The sequence below is a fragment of the Littorina saxatilis genome, linkage group LG2 (assembly GCF_037325665.1).
Source record: "Littorina saxatilis isolate snail1 linkage group LG2, US_GU_Lsax_2.0, whole genome shotgun sequence".
In the NCBI taxonomy this organism is placed as follows: domain Eukaryota; kingdom Metazoa; phylum Mollusca; class Gastropoda; order Littorinimorpha; family Littorinidae; genus Littorina; species Littorina saxatilis.
This window is the reverse complement of record NC_090246.1, coordinates 30,486,199-30,501,146: the sequence shown is the minus strand read 5'-3', so window position 1 is coordinate 30,501,146 and position 14,948 is coordinate 30,486,199. Positions and strand designations below refer to the sequence as shown.

Sequence of the window (14,948 nt, the reverse complement as noted above, 5' to 3'; positions counted from 1 at the left end):
ACGTAGTTTTGGCCGTTTTTTGTCTCTTATGAGGAGACTGTGCAAGCGGCTCTGTCCAGAAGCCCTCTACTACAGGTGTAAGCTGGAGTTACAGGGCTGGGACACCTTAGATGGTTAAGGCAGCACAGCTTTGATATGGCCCTTTGTGTTTGGCTGGGCGTTAAGCAGTCAGGCAAAGGGCTAGAAAATGTGTTGATTCAAGCAGACAACACCACAGTGGTGCTTTATTTCTACATGCAAGGGGGTCTCTCACTCCCTATCTCTTCCTCTTTGAGCATGAGGGGTTCTGGTATGGGTTTTACCAACACGAGATCTTATTAGCAGCGAAGTACCTTCATGGGAGGCTTAATGACTTGATGGGCTCTCTAAGTCTGTCGATCAAGAAGGTCCACTCAGAGTGGACTCTACATCACCACGCGCTTCTACGTCTTCGGGTGAATTGGAGAAGCCGCTGATAGAAGGTTTTGCTTTTTGGTACTATCGCCTTTTGCTTATGTTTTTCTCCCTGTTTTCCTGATCTCAAAGCATGGAAGATCAATACACTTGATTTTACTTTGAGCGGCCTGCGGGTCGCATAGTATGGGCCTGTACAATTTTTGCTTGCCAGACCTCTTAAGGCTGGCAAGAGGGCTCCGTCTTTTCTCACACTAGTGCCATACGGGTGTCTACTGTACGGGAATCATTGAGACGCTCATGGGCTTCTGCCTCTACTCTGTATTTGGACCAGAGATCCTGTAGGGGTTTAGCGCCTTCGTTTTACTTGTCACTTTGGCTGGCTTGGTACAAGCGGCGTTTTATTAACGGAAAGAATTTCTCTTCTCTCCGTTCATTGCAGGTGGTGATCCACTTACCTTGGATTTCCGAATTTTCTCCCACGTTTTTTGACGTAAGGCGTTACGCGATATCAATTGCACTGAATCAGCTTGGTCGCAATTTTTTCACGTTGAGGTTTTTTAGCCAGCACGTCTAAGGGGGCCTCCCTTGAGCAAGCTAAGACTTTCTCTAGTACTGACTTGCCTAGTGTTGAAGCTTTTGAGATCGGATTCTTTGATCCTTTACAAAACTAGCCTTGCTAATCAACACGGAAATCGGTTATTTTTACTCTGGTAGCTTCTGAGGGAAGTGGGAGTAAGGGCATTTTCTGTCTAATTTTGCTATAGACAGCTCTTTTGTAGAAAGACTGATCTATGGTGATTAGGTTTCTTTCTAAATTTTCTGAAATAATATAAGCAGAAACTGGAGTACCCAGCTCTGATTTACAATTCGATCCGCGTTGCAATATTTTGGCTCCTATTGAGCCATATTTAGCCAATTGAACTTTTCGAGTTTTGAAAGCTTTTCTGACTCTCACTGATCTGTTTAGGTCGCTATAAGAAAGGCTCTTGTTCATATCTTTTAATGTTGTTAGAGGTATTGACTCTTTGAAGTCAACCTTAGCTAGATGAACTGCCACATTGTCTAGGCATGCCTTCAAGTGGTGGCAGTTAAAGGGGGAGGGGGGGCAGTCAGTCCTCTCTTCAGGCAGGACAGACTCTACAATCCTTGCTTGCTCTTGGCGATTCTGTCGTACATATTTGTCCTGTTAGAGCCCTCAAGCAGTTTTCTGTTATGGGCTCTGCACATTTGATTAGAAACTCAGAAACATCTTTTTATCTCACACAACATGGTGCAGTGTAAGGATTTCTTGAAAGTCACTTTAGCCGAGTGGGCCTCCAACATAGTTTGGCAAAAATGTGTCTGGTGGCAGAGCCAGGCAGGTGATGTCAGGGCAGTCTTGCCCTTTACTACAGCCAGGTTATCATGAAGCAAGAGATTGGTCTTCCTCTTTAGCTGGTTTTTTGAGTTGGTCTCCTGGCATAAGTTCTTGAGTCGGCTTATGTTTCAATGTTTCATCTATGTCTATCTCAGAGATGTCTCTGCATTGAGATAGGATGGCTGTTCTGCTTTACCTGCTCTGGTAGCGGTAGAACAGATTCTTTATTTCTGCTTTGATAAGGTGCCCTCCACCTCTATTAGCAATCTGCTATATGTGAGTTGGGTAAGATATGTAATTTAATCAAAAATTTTAATGATAAATTTTCATTTGATTAATATACTTACCCAACTCACATCGTTTATTCCCTCCCTCCTCCCCGCTGTGGGTGTAGATGGGTCTAAAAAAGTAGTGAGTTGGGCTTCGTTTAGGAATGATGTAAATGGCGGCATATGCGCACGCATACGGAAGTCAGACGTGAAGTTAGTCTGGCATTATGGGATGGGTCACTCTTTTTTAGAGTGGTCTCCCTTGTTACCAAGGGGACGCGTACAGCGTTACTAGCACTGAACCAGGGTTAATTGCTATATGTGAGTTGGGTAAGTATATTAATCAAATGAAAATTTATTATTAAAATTTATGATTTACAGGAGGACCTGCGAAAGGCAATCATGGCTTCCATCCAAGAGGTTGACCCCGGAAATCCTTGGATCAAAGACGCATCCGGTCGTCACACTAATGTCATGGCACTCCTTGAATGGCCCATGGAGGATTCCGATGATTCTGACACGGAGGTGTCTATAGCTTCTCTTAGAGAATATGGTGTGTTGAAATTTGCTCTCAGGGAATATAATGTTGAAATTTGCTCTCAGGGAATATGGTGTGCACAATCGTCAGTAAAAGAGTCTGTTCATAGATAAGTTGATAACGTTGGTTTTACAGTATTTACCAGGCTTGAAAATCCCAGATTTAATTGCTGTGAGCACATGCATTACAGTGGAACCCCCCTTTAAAGACTCCCATTTTAAGACTTCCTCCCTTTTAATTAAGACCTGATTTTCTCGGATTTGTGGAATCTTAAAAGGGGGGTTTCACTGTAATTTTGTTGTTGTTGATAAACTTAGCTGGTCTGTCACTGAAGCTCAAGTTTTAAGTTTTGTAAGGAAAATATATTAGAACACAAACTGACTGAACGTGCATCACATTTTAGGCAAATGTCGCAAGCTGGGATGCAACCGCCCGAAAGCTGTGAATCCTCGCACCCAAGAAGTGCATGAGTACTGCAGTCGTCGGTGCAAGCATCATGACGAAGTGCAGAACATGACTGAAGCTGAACAGCAAAAAGGTGGGACAGTTTTTGTTGTGAAGTTCTTCTAAACTGAGTATGTGTGTGGGGGCGGGGTTGGGTGTCTGTGTGTGTGTGTGTGTGTGGGGGGGGTGATGGTGGTGTGTGTTGGGGTGTGTGTGCGGCTATGAGTAGGGGAGGGGGGGGGGGGGTTGCGGCAATGAGATGTATGTGTGGGGGGGTTAATGTTTGCAACGTTTCATGAATAACAATACAAAACATTCACAATACTTCGACCTACTGGTCTGAAGGAAACGAACAGATAAATAATCAGAAAAGGAATCCTTCATTTGTGGGTTGCTTGCTTAGTGTCAAAAGATATCAGCAGCAAATGAGTAATTATTACATGTGATTAGAGCACCCTTCCACTTGAACACATCCTAAGCATCAGTCCTCGGCTGCATTCTGTGCAGAGTGGCTTTTTTCGTGTGTGTGTTGAATAGACGAATTTAGGAAATACTCGGTCATGCTTTTATGGGTTGTGGAAGAGTCGCTTTCCCTTTGTTTGTTTGTTTGTTTGTTTGTTTGCTTAACGCCCAGCCGACCACGAAGGGCCATTTCAGGGCGGTGCTGCTTTGACATTTAACGTGCGCCACACAAGACAGAAGTCGCAGCACATGCTTCATGTCTCACCCAGTCACATTATTCTGACACCGGACCAACCAGTCCTAGCACTAACCCCATAATGCCAGACGCCAGGCGGAGCAGCCACTAGATTGCCAATTTTAAAGTCTTAGGTATGACCCGGCCGGGGTTCGAACCCACGACCTCCCGATCACGGGGCGGACGCCTTACCACTAGGCCAACCGTGCCGGTCGCTTTCCCTTGCTTTTCCAAAGAAACACATGCCATTGTAGGCTTGCCTCAGTGTTTGTATGGAAATACGGGAAAGCAACTTCCACAACCCATAAAAACTTGAGTTATTTCTGAACATCTATCGTCTTCAAATGTTAAGGTGTCACTTTAAAAATTATTTGAGCAAAAATTCCCCACTCTGCACAAAAAGCAGCAAGGCTGTTGCTTTTTGACATGTGTCTGAGTTGAAGGATGACCTTATTACATATAAAAGCCTAGACAGATCTGTGGCAGTCCATTTGAATGGTAAAGACAGGAATGCTTACTTAGGGATATCCAAATTGTCCGCCCGATCTCCATGGGCAAGTAAAAAAATCCGCCGGGCTAGTAGAAATCGCCTGGCAACTCCCCCGGCTGGTCAGTGAAAAATCTGGTCAAATATGACCCCTTTGGTTGTCATATTGAGTTTCAAAGCCATTTATAAACTCTGCCTTTGCAGCAGCTGCGGTATGTACGGGGCTAGCGAAATTTTTGGCGGGCTAGTGAGTTTCTTGAAGTTACTCTCCCGGCTGGCGATTTAAAATTGTGCTATTGGGCCAACCCTGCTTACTGCAGTCATCAGTGAAAAACGCTGACTGAAAGACGTGTTTGTGTTTTCAGAGGAGATCCCTGAAGTGATCCTTGACGAGCACATGGACCTACTGCGAGCCCTGGAGATGTCACGTCTACAGTACCTCAGGGATGCTGGCTTGCTGCACGAGCCTGATGGACAGAAGTAAGTGTAGACGTATATATACACACAGTCGCATTGGCCTATATATCCATGCAGAGACATGCGTACACATGGACATTGACAGACAGATGGTACCACACACATATACACAAACAAACACATTTACGTATGCATACACATGCATGTATACAAGTACACACACACACATGTATGCAAGAGCACACATGCATGCAAGCACATCCATGCGTGCACACAGAGACATGTGCACGCACACACTAAGGCAGACTCACACATTCGAAAACATGATTCAATTTTTGTGCTGTTCAAATTGGAGTATGTAGTACCTCTAGCTTGTTTGCTGCATGAAGATGATGCACAGAACTATGCCGTGAACCAAGGCTACACACAAGCAGGCACTGATATTGGCACCTTAGCTCTGCGTCGCCATGAAAAACCTTGTCTTTTTGCTCCAAATATGTAATGTGTGTAGGATACGGAGAAGAGCTTAAAAATGTGTGTACACTGTAAGTTACGGCATGAACTAGCTCCTTTATGTCGTAATAATAGTGGCAACAGCTAACCACTACAAAATAATACAATCCCTTCCGTTGCAGAGGCCCAAGCCAAGCGGCCTCCCCACAGCCCAAGAAGATGCCAGGCACCATCAGACCGCGTGCAAACAGCTCTGGGACGGAGCGAAAGAAGCGATCGACAGCAATGACCCCCATGGAAGAACTGGACATGGAACTGCAGAGAGTGCTGGAACTCTCCTCCTCCATCCCACACTGTGAGTACTGTTAAACCGGGTAGACTGGTTTGGAAAGCGATTGTCAGGTATTACAGAACGACGGAGGACTTGCTTGAATTTCCATCTTAGTCCTTGGGGTCCAACAAAGTTCTTGATAGTTCTTGAGAGAGATTTAGTGTCACGAAAGCTTTGTTTTCACAAGACATCATCAGTTTTGTTTGTTTGTTTGTTTGTTTCTTGTTTGCTTGCTGCTGTCGGTATCACCTGCTGGAGCCATTTATTGTTGGATTGGCATTGTCATCTGAGTAATTATCATAGTGTGTTGTTTTTAACTCAGATTGATTTTGTCCACTTCAGTTTTTTTTTTATAAAGTTGGGTGATATTAGGTATGAAGCGCAATCCTAAACCAGTGGATTTTGTGTCAGCAGGCAGCCAAGGCGAGGCCTCCGGCAAAACAGACCAGGCAGGGAAAGGAGCCCGCCACAAACGCAAGTTCAGCCAGAGCCGGTTTGACGAAACTGCGTCCACCGTGGTGACCCGAGTGCCCAACAAGAGTGTGGAGGATCTGTACTGCCTGGACTGCGGGCCCAAGACCAAGGTGGGCACAGAACACAGCAGCAGCACCTCCAGCCACTCGGAGCTCAGTCCGGGGGTGGAGAGACATCAGGCTGAGCTCAGTCCTGGCCTGGAAAGACCAAGCACCTCGTCGGACTACGGGCTCTTTTCGTCAGCGTCTGTCTCCCCAGACGGCGCTGGGTGTCTGTGGCTGGAAGAACAGCCGGAGCCGCAGCCAGTGGAGCACGGCATGTTCGGCACCATCAAGGATCTCTCCGTGTCTAACATTCATGCTAATGACAAGGATAAGACCAGCGAGTTCCTCTCTAAGGACTTTCATGCTCTCTTCCAGACTGACAAGTCGTCCCTGGCCTCTCCTTCCAAGTCTGGCACTGGTTTCTCAGCAGTGACGGACAGACCGCTGAGCAAAGCCAACCACTCCAGTAGTGTGGATGATGGTGAAGGCTTATTGCCGTCCAGATCTCCTTACCCTTCCTCCAGTCCCCACTCGGCCTTCTCCCCCTTAGACCTTGACCTGGACCTGTGCCTCCCGGTCCCTCCCGCAGCCTCCCCCTCTCTGGAGCAACTGGACTGTGCCTTTCTCCCCAGCCCCCCGACCCATGAGCCCGTGCCTTCCTGGCAGCATCAGCATCAGCAGCAGCCTATCGTCCTCTTGGAAAAGATCCACAACACCGCTCCCTCCAGTTCCAAGCGGCCCAGCTCTGCCAAAGGCAGAACCCGAACCAGAACCCCTGTAGCTTTGCAAGACATGAGTTTGATCAGCAGCACGTCTGCACCAGAGGTGTCGTCAGCTATCCGTCGCTCTACCGCCTCTGCAGGAGGAACGTGTGGGCGAGACGAGGATGATGAGCACGTGTCACTCCTGGAAATGGCGGAAAACTTGCTGCAGATGACGGCAGAAATGCACTCCCACATCCACAGCAGTACTGAAATCACAGGCCTGGCAGGGGAGGAGCCTACTGTCGAGGATGGAGCCATGAACATCCCTGACACAGACGACTTCCCTTCCCCTGGCTCCGATCAGTCTGCTGGAGTCAGTGCCAGCCTTTCTCTTGACGTCTGTGAGGAGCAAAAGAGCGGGGATAGATCTCCCTTGAAAACTGAAGAAAGATCCCTTGAGGGGGATGAGGAGAAGTCCCCCCTGCTCCCCCCTGCAGTTGCTACTGACGATGCAGAGGTAGAGGAGACAGAGGCTGGGGAGGAGGACATTAGTGTGAGTGTTGTGGACACTGCAGCGGAAGAAGAAGAGTTTTCATCGGAGGAGTCAGCTTCCAAGGAACGGCCTTCATTTTTTGTTTGATGTTGTGCATCTGTATTTGTGTGCGAGTGTGTGTGTGTAGCATAAAAGTTAGACCATGCTGGTGTTTGATTTTGTTGGTTCATGTTCAAACTAAGTGATGACATTAACATGACCCACATTGGGAGAATGGTGCCAAAACAGCCTTTCCCCCCCTTGGGCTTGTGCCAATTTCTCTTACTTCTGAACTCCTCTGTCCTTTCCTTCTTCCTTTTTATTACGTTTACTGATTTAGTCAAGTTTTGACTAAATGTTTTAACATAGAGGGGGGAATCGAGACGAGGGTCGTGGTGTATGTGTGTGTGTGTGTGTCTGTCTGTCTGTGTGTGTGTGTAGAGCGATTCAGACTAAACTACTGGACCGATCTTTATGAAATTTGACATGAGAGTTCCTGGGAATGATATCCCCGGACGTTTTTTTTATTTTTTCGATAAATGTCTTTGATGACGTCATATCCGGCATTTTGTAAAAATTGAGGCAGCACTGTCACACCCTCATTTTTCAATAAAATTGATTGAAATTTTGGCAAAGCAATCTTTGACGAAGGCCGGACTTTGGTATTGCATTTCAGCTTGGAGGCTTAAAATTTAATCAATGACTTTGGTCATTAAAAATCTGAAAATTGTAATTAAAATAATTTTTTTATAAAACGATCCAAAAATACGTTTATCGTATTGTTCATCATTTTCTGATTCCAAAAACATATAATTATGTTATATTCGGATTAAAAACAAGCTCTGAAAATTAAAAATATAAAAATTATGATTAAAATTAAATTTCCTAAATCGATTTAAAAACAATTTCATCTTATTCCTTGTCCGTTCCTGATTCCAAAAACATAGATATGATATGTTTGGATTAAAAACACGCTCAGAAAGTTAAAAGAATAGAGATACAGAAAAGCGTGCTATCCTGCTCAGCGCAACCACTACCGCGGTTTTCTGGCTTGTCAATTTCACTGCCATTGCCAGGAGCGGTGGACTGACGATGCTACGAGTACATACGGTCTTGGTGACAAAGTGCAGTGCGTTCAGTTTCATTCTGTGAGTTTGACAGCTTGACTAAATGTTGTATTTTCGCCTTGCGCGACTTGTTTACTTGTTCACTTTTCCTGTCTCTCTGTCTTTCTCTTGGTATGCATTCAGGTATTTTGCTGTTGTGGAGATGTATGATGCATGGTGTTAGTCACAACTAGCATTTTGATGGCTGTGTCTCACAAAAATGTTGGGCATTTTTGATATAATATAAACGCATTCATTCAAAAGTCTCATTGAATTTAATCTGGTCTCATGTTTCTATATAGAGGACTGGGTGGCCGAGTGGTAACGCACTTGCGCTCGGAAGCGAGAGGTTGCGAGTTCGACCCTGGGTCAGGGCGTTAGCAATTTTCTCCCCCCTTTCTTAACCTAGGTGGTGGGTTCAAGTGCTAGTCTTTCGGATGAGACGAAAAACCGAGGTCCCTTCGTGTACACTACATTGGGGTGTGCACGTTAAAGATCCCACGATTGACAAAAGGGTCTTTCCTGGCAAAATTGTATAGGCATAGATAAAAAATGTCCACCAAAATACCCATGTGACTTGGAATAATAGGCCGTGAAAAGTAGGATATGCGCCGAAATGGCTGCGATCTGCTGGTCGATGTGAATGCGTGATGTATTGTGTAAAAATATTCCATCTCACATGGCATAAATAGATCCCTGCGCCTTGAGTCCGAGTCTGGAGATACGCGCGCGATATAAGACTTCATATAACATAACATAACAAAGATCATTGCTGATGACAGATAATGAGAAACACTTGAGGGGAAAGTGTGGACGATGAAGGCAAAGAGTTGCACGCTCTTTTAGCTTTACACACCCGTTCCCCCCCCCCCCTCCCCCCCCCCTTGTGTGCTTGGTAAGGAGACAATTTACCCGGTATGCACAGTGATGTGCAATTGCTTACATGGTTGAATACATTTGGAATAGACGTTTCCAGAAATAACTTGGTCAGGATTTCCAGCAGGCTGGTGGAGTAAGATCCCCTTTTACTTAGACAAGCTTTTTAAAACGAGGCGGAGCATGTACCAAGCTTCCGATTGGCTTTATCTTGCGATCGGGACCATCAACTAACTCTGATGTGTATGTTATGCAGCCTGTGCTCAATATGATACATGTAGTAGTGATGTACCCTTCTCTTTCGAAAATATGCACATAGGAGCCCCGCTTCGCCACCGATGGCTTGCTGATCACTGGAAGTGTTCGCCGAGTACATGTGTTTTCCTAAACTCATGTGACATCAAGCCAAACTAACCGTCTAACGTGACCTCAATCAAAAGAAATTATGAGCGATCACTACGGGCCAGCGATCATTTCCGCAACTCCGATGAACTCATGAACGCGGATTTTTGAAAGAAAGGAGGATCATATTGTGCGCGCTGCATAACATACAGGATAAAGCCGACCAGAGGCATAGTACATGCTCCGCCTCGTTTTGAAAAGCTTGTAATTGTCCAAGTAAAATGAGCTTTTACTCTACCTGACCGCTGAAAATCCTGACAGAGGTATTTCCGAACATCGTCTATTAAAAAAGTTCCATAGCTTTTATTTATGAATCTGAATTGTAAATTTTGTTTTTTGTTTTTTTTGTTTTGTTGTTTACTGCATGGGAAGATTTTAAGATCTTGTTGTCAAACAAACAAGAACATTCACTATTTATGTTTATGATTTTATAAATATGAGTATATATATTTATTATTTTTATTATTAATTTTGCTTATATCGTTCATTTATTTTTATTTTCTAATTGTATTGACAATTTTGAAAGAAATGTGATTGACCATGCTGAGGAATAGATTATTTATTTTTTGTTTTTTCTGTCATTTATCATGGGCCCAAACTTTGAAGGAATATATTTGTGTCTATTTTGTTCATTACTTATTTGGTGTGGTGCATTTATTCAGATTTAACATTTTGTTGGGAAATAATTTTCTTGAAGCTTATGTGAATAAAACGCTTCAAATCTGCTTGCCTTAGCTTGTTATTTTGTTTAGAGGGTAAAACCTGGCTACCCAAACTTTGGGACCATCGTTTCATCATTTGGCAGTGTCTGTAGATTTTAATGCAGCTACATGTACAAACTGAAGTATGTTTTGATAAAAAGTGAAAATCATGCTGGCCCTATTGTTTCTTTTAAGTGTGCCTTTACTAACAACCCATTTAACCATCTGTGTGTATACCCCCCCCCCCCCCCCCCCGCGGGTTAGGGGGAAGAATTTACCCGATGCTCCCCAGCATGTCGTAAGAGGCGACTAACGGATTCTGTTTCTCCTTTTACCCTTGTTAAGTGTTTCTTGTGTAGAATATAGTCAATTTTTGTAAAGATTTTAGTCAAGCAGTATGTAAGAAATGTTAAGTCCTTTTTGTACTGGAAACTTGCATTCTCCCAGTAAGGTAATTATATTGTACTACAGTGGTCGCCGGTTAATATGACCACTTTGGGACCGGGATAAAATGGTCATAATAAGCGGCTGGTCATATCAACCGATGTTAGAGAAAACGACTTAAAAAAATTCGCAAAATGAAACTTTTTTTTAAAATTAATAATTGTAAGAAAATGTAACTTGTTGGCAACAAACACAAAATTAAATATGTGTACTGTACATTGTAGCCATTATAGATGACGTCCGTTGAAAAGAAATTGAAATGGAATGAAAAGTAAATGGAAGAAACGGCATATACACGTCCAAATCTTCACTTAGGGGCCTGGAAAAAAGTCAAAGGCTCCCAACTTCTCCATGTTGTAGCCGCGACTTTGAAGTCCAGACCTCAGTTTCTCCATGAGCGCTCTCATTAATTTTCAGGAGCTGTTGGGGGTGGGGGTGGGGGTTCCTCTTCGTCATCACTTTCAGGTTCTGTCTCGGTCTCTTCCACATCTTTGTCTTCTCCATGTCGTAGGCGCTTTCGTTGCGGTGAATCCTGCGTTGCGCACTCCTTCCTCACGCTGTCTTCATTCTTGAGAATGTTTGTCAAAAATCCTCTGTTGACGCCCAACTGTGCAGCACTCTCACGCATACCACAGGATGGTAGAGCTTTAAATTTGTCAATAAGTTCTAGCTTTTTCTCGGCTGTCCGATCTTGGCGTTTTTGTTTCGACATTGTTTCCTCTTGAATCAGACTGAACGATTGGTTGGCTCGTGCTCTGTTTGCCAAAAAGAGAGAGAATAATGTTCGTAATCACTTTAGATTTATTCACGGGAAATAATGAAAAGATCGCACGCTTTTTTGCCTTTTTTATGACGCTCAGTCTCGGGGAAAAAAAGAGAGAGAATAATGATTGCGACATTGGAGATCAATCACTGAGCACTGATCACTTTAGTTTCATTCACGAAAAAGAAAGAAAATATCGCACGCCTTTTTGCCTTTTTCAAAAAATCGTATGTATTTTTTCCCCCCGAGTGATTTCAAACTGAAAAAGATGTGAACTTGTTGCCATTTTCTCGAAACAATGTGGCCATATTAAGCGGCGTTGTGGTCATATTAAGCGGCTTTTTCTAATACATAACAAAGAAGGACAATTCCGGACCGGGTAAAATTGGTCATAATACGCGGCTGGTCATATTAACCGCGGTCATATTAACCGGCGACCACTGTACTACGTTGCAAGCCCCTGGAGCAAATTTTTGATTAGTGCTTTTGTGAACAAGAAACAATTGACAAGTGGCTCTATCCCATCTCCCCCCTTTCCCCGTCGCGATATAACCTTGAATGGTTGAAAACGACGTTAAACACCAAATAAAGAAAGAAAGAAATCTGTGTGTACACATGGATTGATTGTATGTATTCTCCCTCACACCCTTTTCTGAAGTAATCTTATTTTGGTTAAAGCAGAGTGTTTTAACCATGCACCAGTGTACTTACAGTAACTAAGGCTGGTTGAAGGAGAGTTTGACATTGTATAAATCCCCCCTCCCCCCCCCCCCCCCCCCCCCCAGATGCACTTACACTGATTGATTAATGTTCCTTTTGATGGATGATTGACTGGTTGATAGATTTCTAAGAAAACAAAATATATTGTTTGTGTTTTTTATATGGGAATAATTCTTGAAAAACATTGATACGACTGCAAATTCACGTGTTTAAACAAATGATCTGATTCTGTTTATTTAAACAGGCATGTTGCGTAACTAATAACTATTTCAGTGAGTGAATGACTGAATTGCATATATGGACTCCACCTTTAACTTAAAGATACCTGCCTTCTTTCTCTTGTTAACCATCTGGTCAACCAGCGCAGATCTGTCTCGGCTTTTTCAGGCCTGGGAATGATACACCTTTCGTCGTAAATACGACGAAGTCCTTTTTTAAATGTGTAAGAAAAGAGCCTCCGTGTGCCCTTAAAAATGCTGAAAACGCAAAATGTTCCCGTCAGTACGCCCAAACCACTTTTACTCATTCCCAGGCCTGCTTTTTACATGGGATGAGGACACCCTTCTCCTTGGACATTGCATAAAATCAATAACTTGAAGGTTAAAGTGCTGTTCACATGGCAGACTTTCACCAACTTTCATGCGTTTTTTTCAAAACCAAGTCAGTTGAAAATGGTATGAACATTGCTTACACTCAGACTAAGTTTTAAGCAACGACTCTCTGCTGACTTGCACATTTGGGCTTGTCTGGTCACATTCATTATTCTACGGCTAGACCTGACCCAATCAAGAAGCGTGATAATACAAGTCACTTGTAAATCGCTGAAGAGTCGAGCAGCCCGCAACTGAGTTTTCAAGTCGCTGCTAAATCGCAACCAAATTTTCGTGATCATTCACATACATGTAGTAGACTTTTTGCCGATTTGACCTCAGCATTTCGGGAGCGCCTTCAAACCAACCAAAATCTGGTGAAAGTTGGTTGAAAGTCTGCAATGGGAACAGCACATAAGCTTTCTGTGTGGAGTGAGAATTTTGTGCTGAATTAATTGACACTAGTGTCAGTTACAAAATTAAATTGACCACCAACAACAATTCCAACTCTGCACAGAAAGCAGCCACCCCCCGCGGGTTAGGGGGAAGAATTTACCCGATGCTCCCCAGCATGTCGTATTCTGTTTCTCCTTTTACCCTTGTTAAGTGTTTCTTGTATAGAATATAGTCAATTTTTGTAAAGATTTTAGTCAAGCAGTATGTAAGAAATGTTAAGTCCTTTGTACTGGAAACTTGCATTCTCCCAGTAAGGTAATATATTGTACTACGTTGCAAGCCCTTAGAGCAAATTTTTGATTAGTGCTTTTGTGAACAAGAAACAATTGACAAGGGGCTCTATCCCATCTCCCCCCTTTCCCCGTGGCGATATAACCTTCGTGGTTGAAAACGACGTTAAACACCAAATAAAGAAAGAAAGAACAGAAAGCAGGCAGGTTGTCGATTTTTGGCATGTTTCTAAAGAGGAAATGTTGCAAATATGCTCTTATTCCATCTAAAATCTTGGATGGATCTGCGGTTGCTAACATGATAGTCTGTGTGTGAAGGAACGTTTCTTGGAAGCTGAACTTGGGCTCAAATGCATAACACTAACAGGTGCAACTGTACTTTGACTTGATGGTTGAATGAATATATACTCCTTCAGGTGTGGTGAAGTTGTGAACTATCTATTTATACCTTTCTGAAAGTTGTCAACAATGCACTGTTCCTGTCTGTATGGAAGCTAAAAACAGCAAACTGTGAGTGAAAAACATGTTTTGTACATGCTCAGTGAATGGTGCTCAAGCCTGGGTTTGCAATAGACAATGTTGGGAAATAACTCTGTCAGGGTTACTGGCTGTGGAAGAGTTGCACCCCTTGGAAACTGAGGTAAACACGGGTGGCTGATCTGTGGAGATAAATTCGCATGGCGTCACAGTGTGTAATGAGCTTAGATGTGCATGTTATGCAGTGTCTGCTCTGAATTCTTCTGTTTCTGGGTTCATGGCTTGAAATTCCCACATACAATCATAGTTTTATTGCACGGCTGGGTTTTTACCCCACCATTTCAGCAGCCATACTCCAATTTTGGGGGAAGTCTGCTCTGTATGACACCCTTTTCTGTTTACCTTCACCATGCTTCCTTCCCATCTCCCCCTTCTCCCGCAGTGGGGCACTGCGGTTATGAAATTAAAGGCCCCTCCTGTTTTTGGAACTGCAGGAGCTTTCTAGTTTGCTGTTAGGTAGATTTTTGGTTCCTCTTTCCTGTCATGCTCTCTTTTTCTTCATGAATTCTTTTCCTTTTTCTGCCTTCTTGCTCATTCACCTGTATTTTTTCCAAAAATCTCTTCTCTTGCCGCTTGTCTCGCGATTCATGTATAGTTTAATCTGTTAGTGTTCTGATGTAAGTCCAGCAGTAGATAGGTTAAGCCTATTTTAACACACTGGAAACTGGTAATCTTCCAGTAGGTATTAATTTAGTTTTACTAAAGCCTGCTGGGACACAAGTAATGGGTTAGTGCATTTGTAAACAGGAATCGCTTGACAAGTGGCCCCCTTCATCCCCCCTTCCTCGTCCTGATATGGCTCTGCGTAGTCGGCTGGACGTTAAGCAACAAATAAACAAACAAACAAAAATCTCCCCCTTCCCCCGTCGCGATATAACCTTGAATGGTTGAAAACGACGTTAAACACCAATTAAAGAAAGAACCATGCTTCCTTGGTCGTGGACGACCCAGAGCCTCACAAAGTTGTCTGTATCTCTGTG

The 14,948-nt window shown here is 43.6% G+C and overlaps 1 protein-coding gene across 1 annotated transcript in view; it reads left to right on the top strand.

Annotated features, from left to right (window-relative positions):
- The window catches only part of LOC138958744 (ankyrin repeat and IBR domain-containing protein 1-like), a 31,156-nt gene extending 22,051 nt beyond the window's left edge, over positions 1 to 9,105 (top strand). Inside the window, exons 17-21 of the mRNA XM_070330021.1 lie at positions 2,404 to 2,575; positions 2,964 to 3,098; positions 4,554 to 4,668; positions 5,241 to 5,413; positions 5,804 to 9,105. Coding sequence (XP_070186122.1) covers positions 2,404 to 2,575; positions 2,964 to 3,098; positions 4,554 to 4,668; positions 5,241 to 5,413; positions 5,804 to 7,251 — 2,043 coding nt within the window. The 3' untranslated portion in view covers positions 7,252 to 9,105. The remainder of the gene's footprint in view (positions 1 to 2,403; positions 2,576 to 2,963; positions 3,099 to 4,553; positions 4,669 to 5,240; positions 5,414 to 5,803) is intronic.
- The last annotated feature ends 5,843 nt before the right edge of the window (positions 9,106 to 14,948 follow it).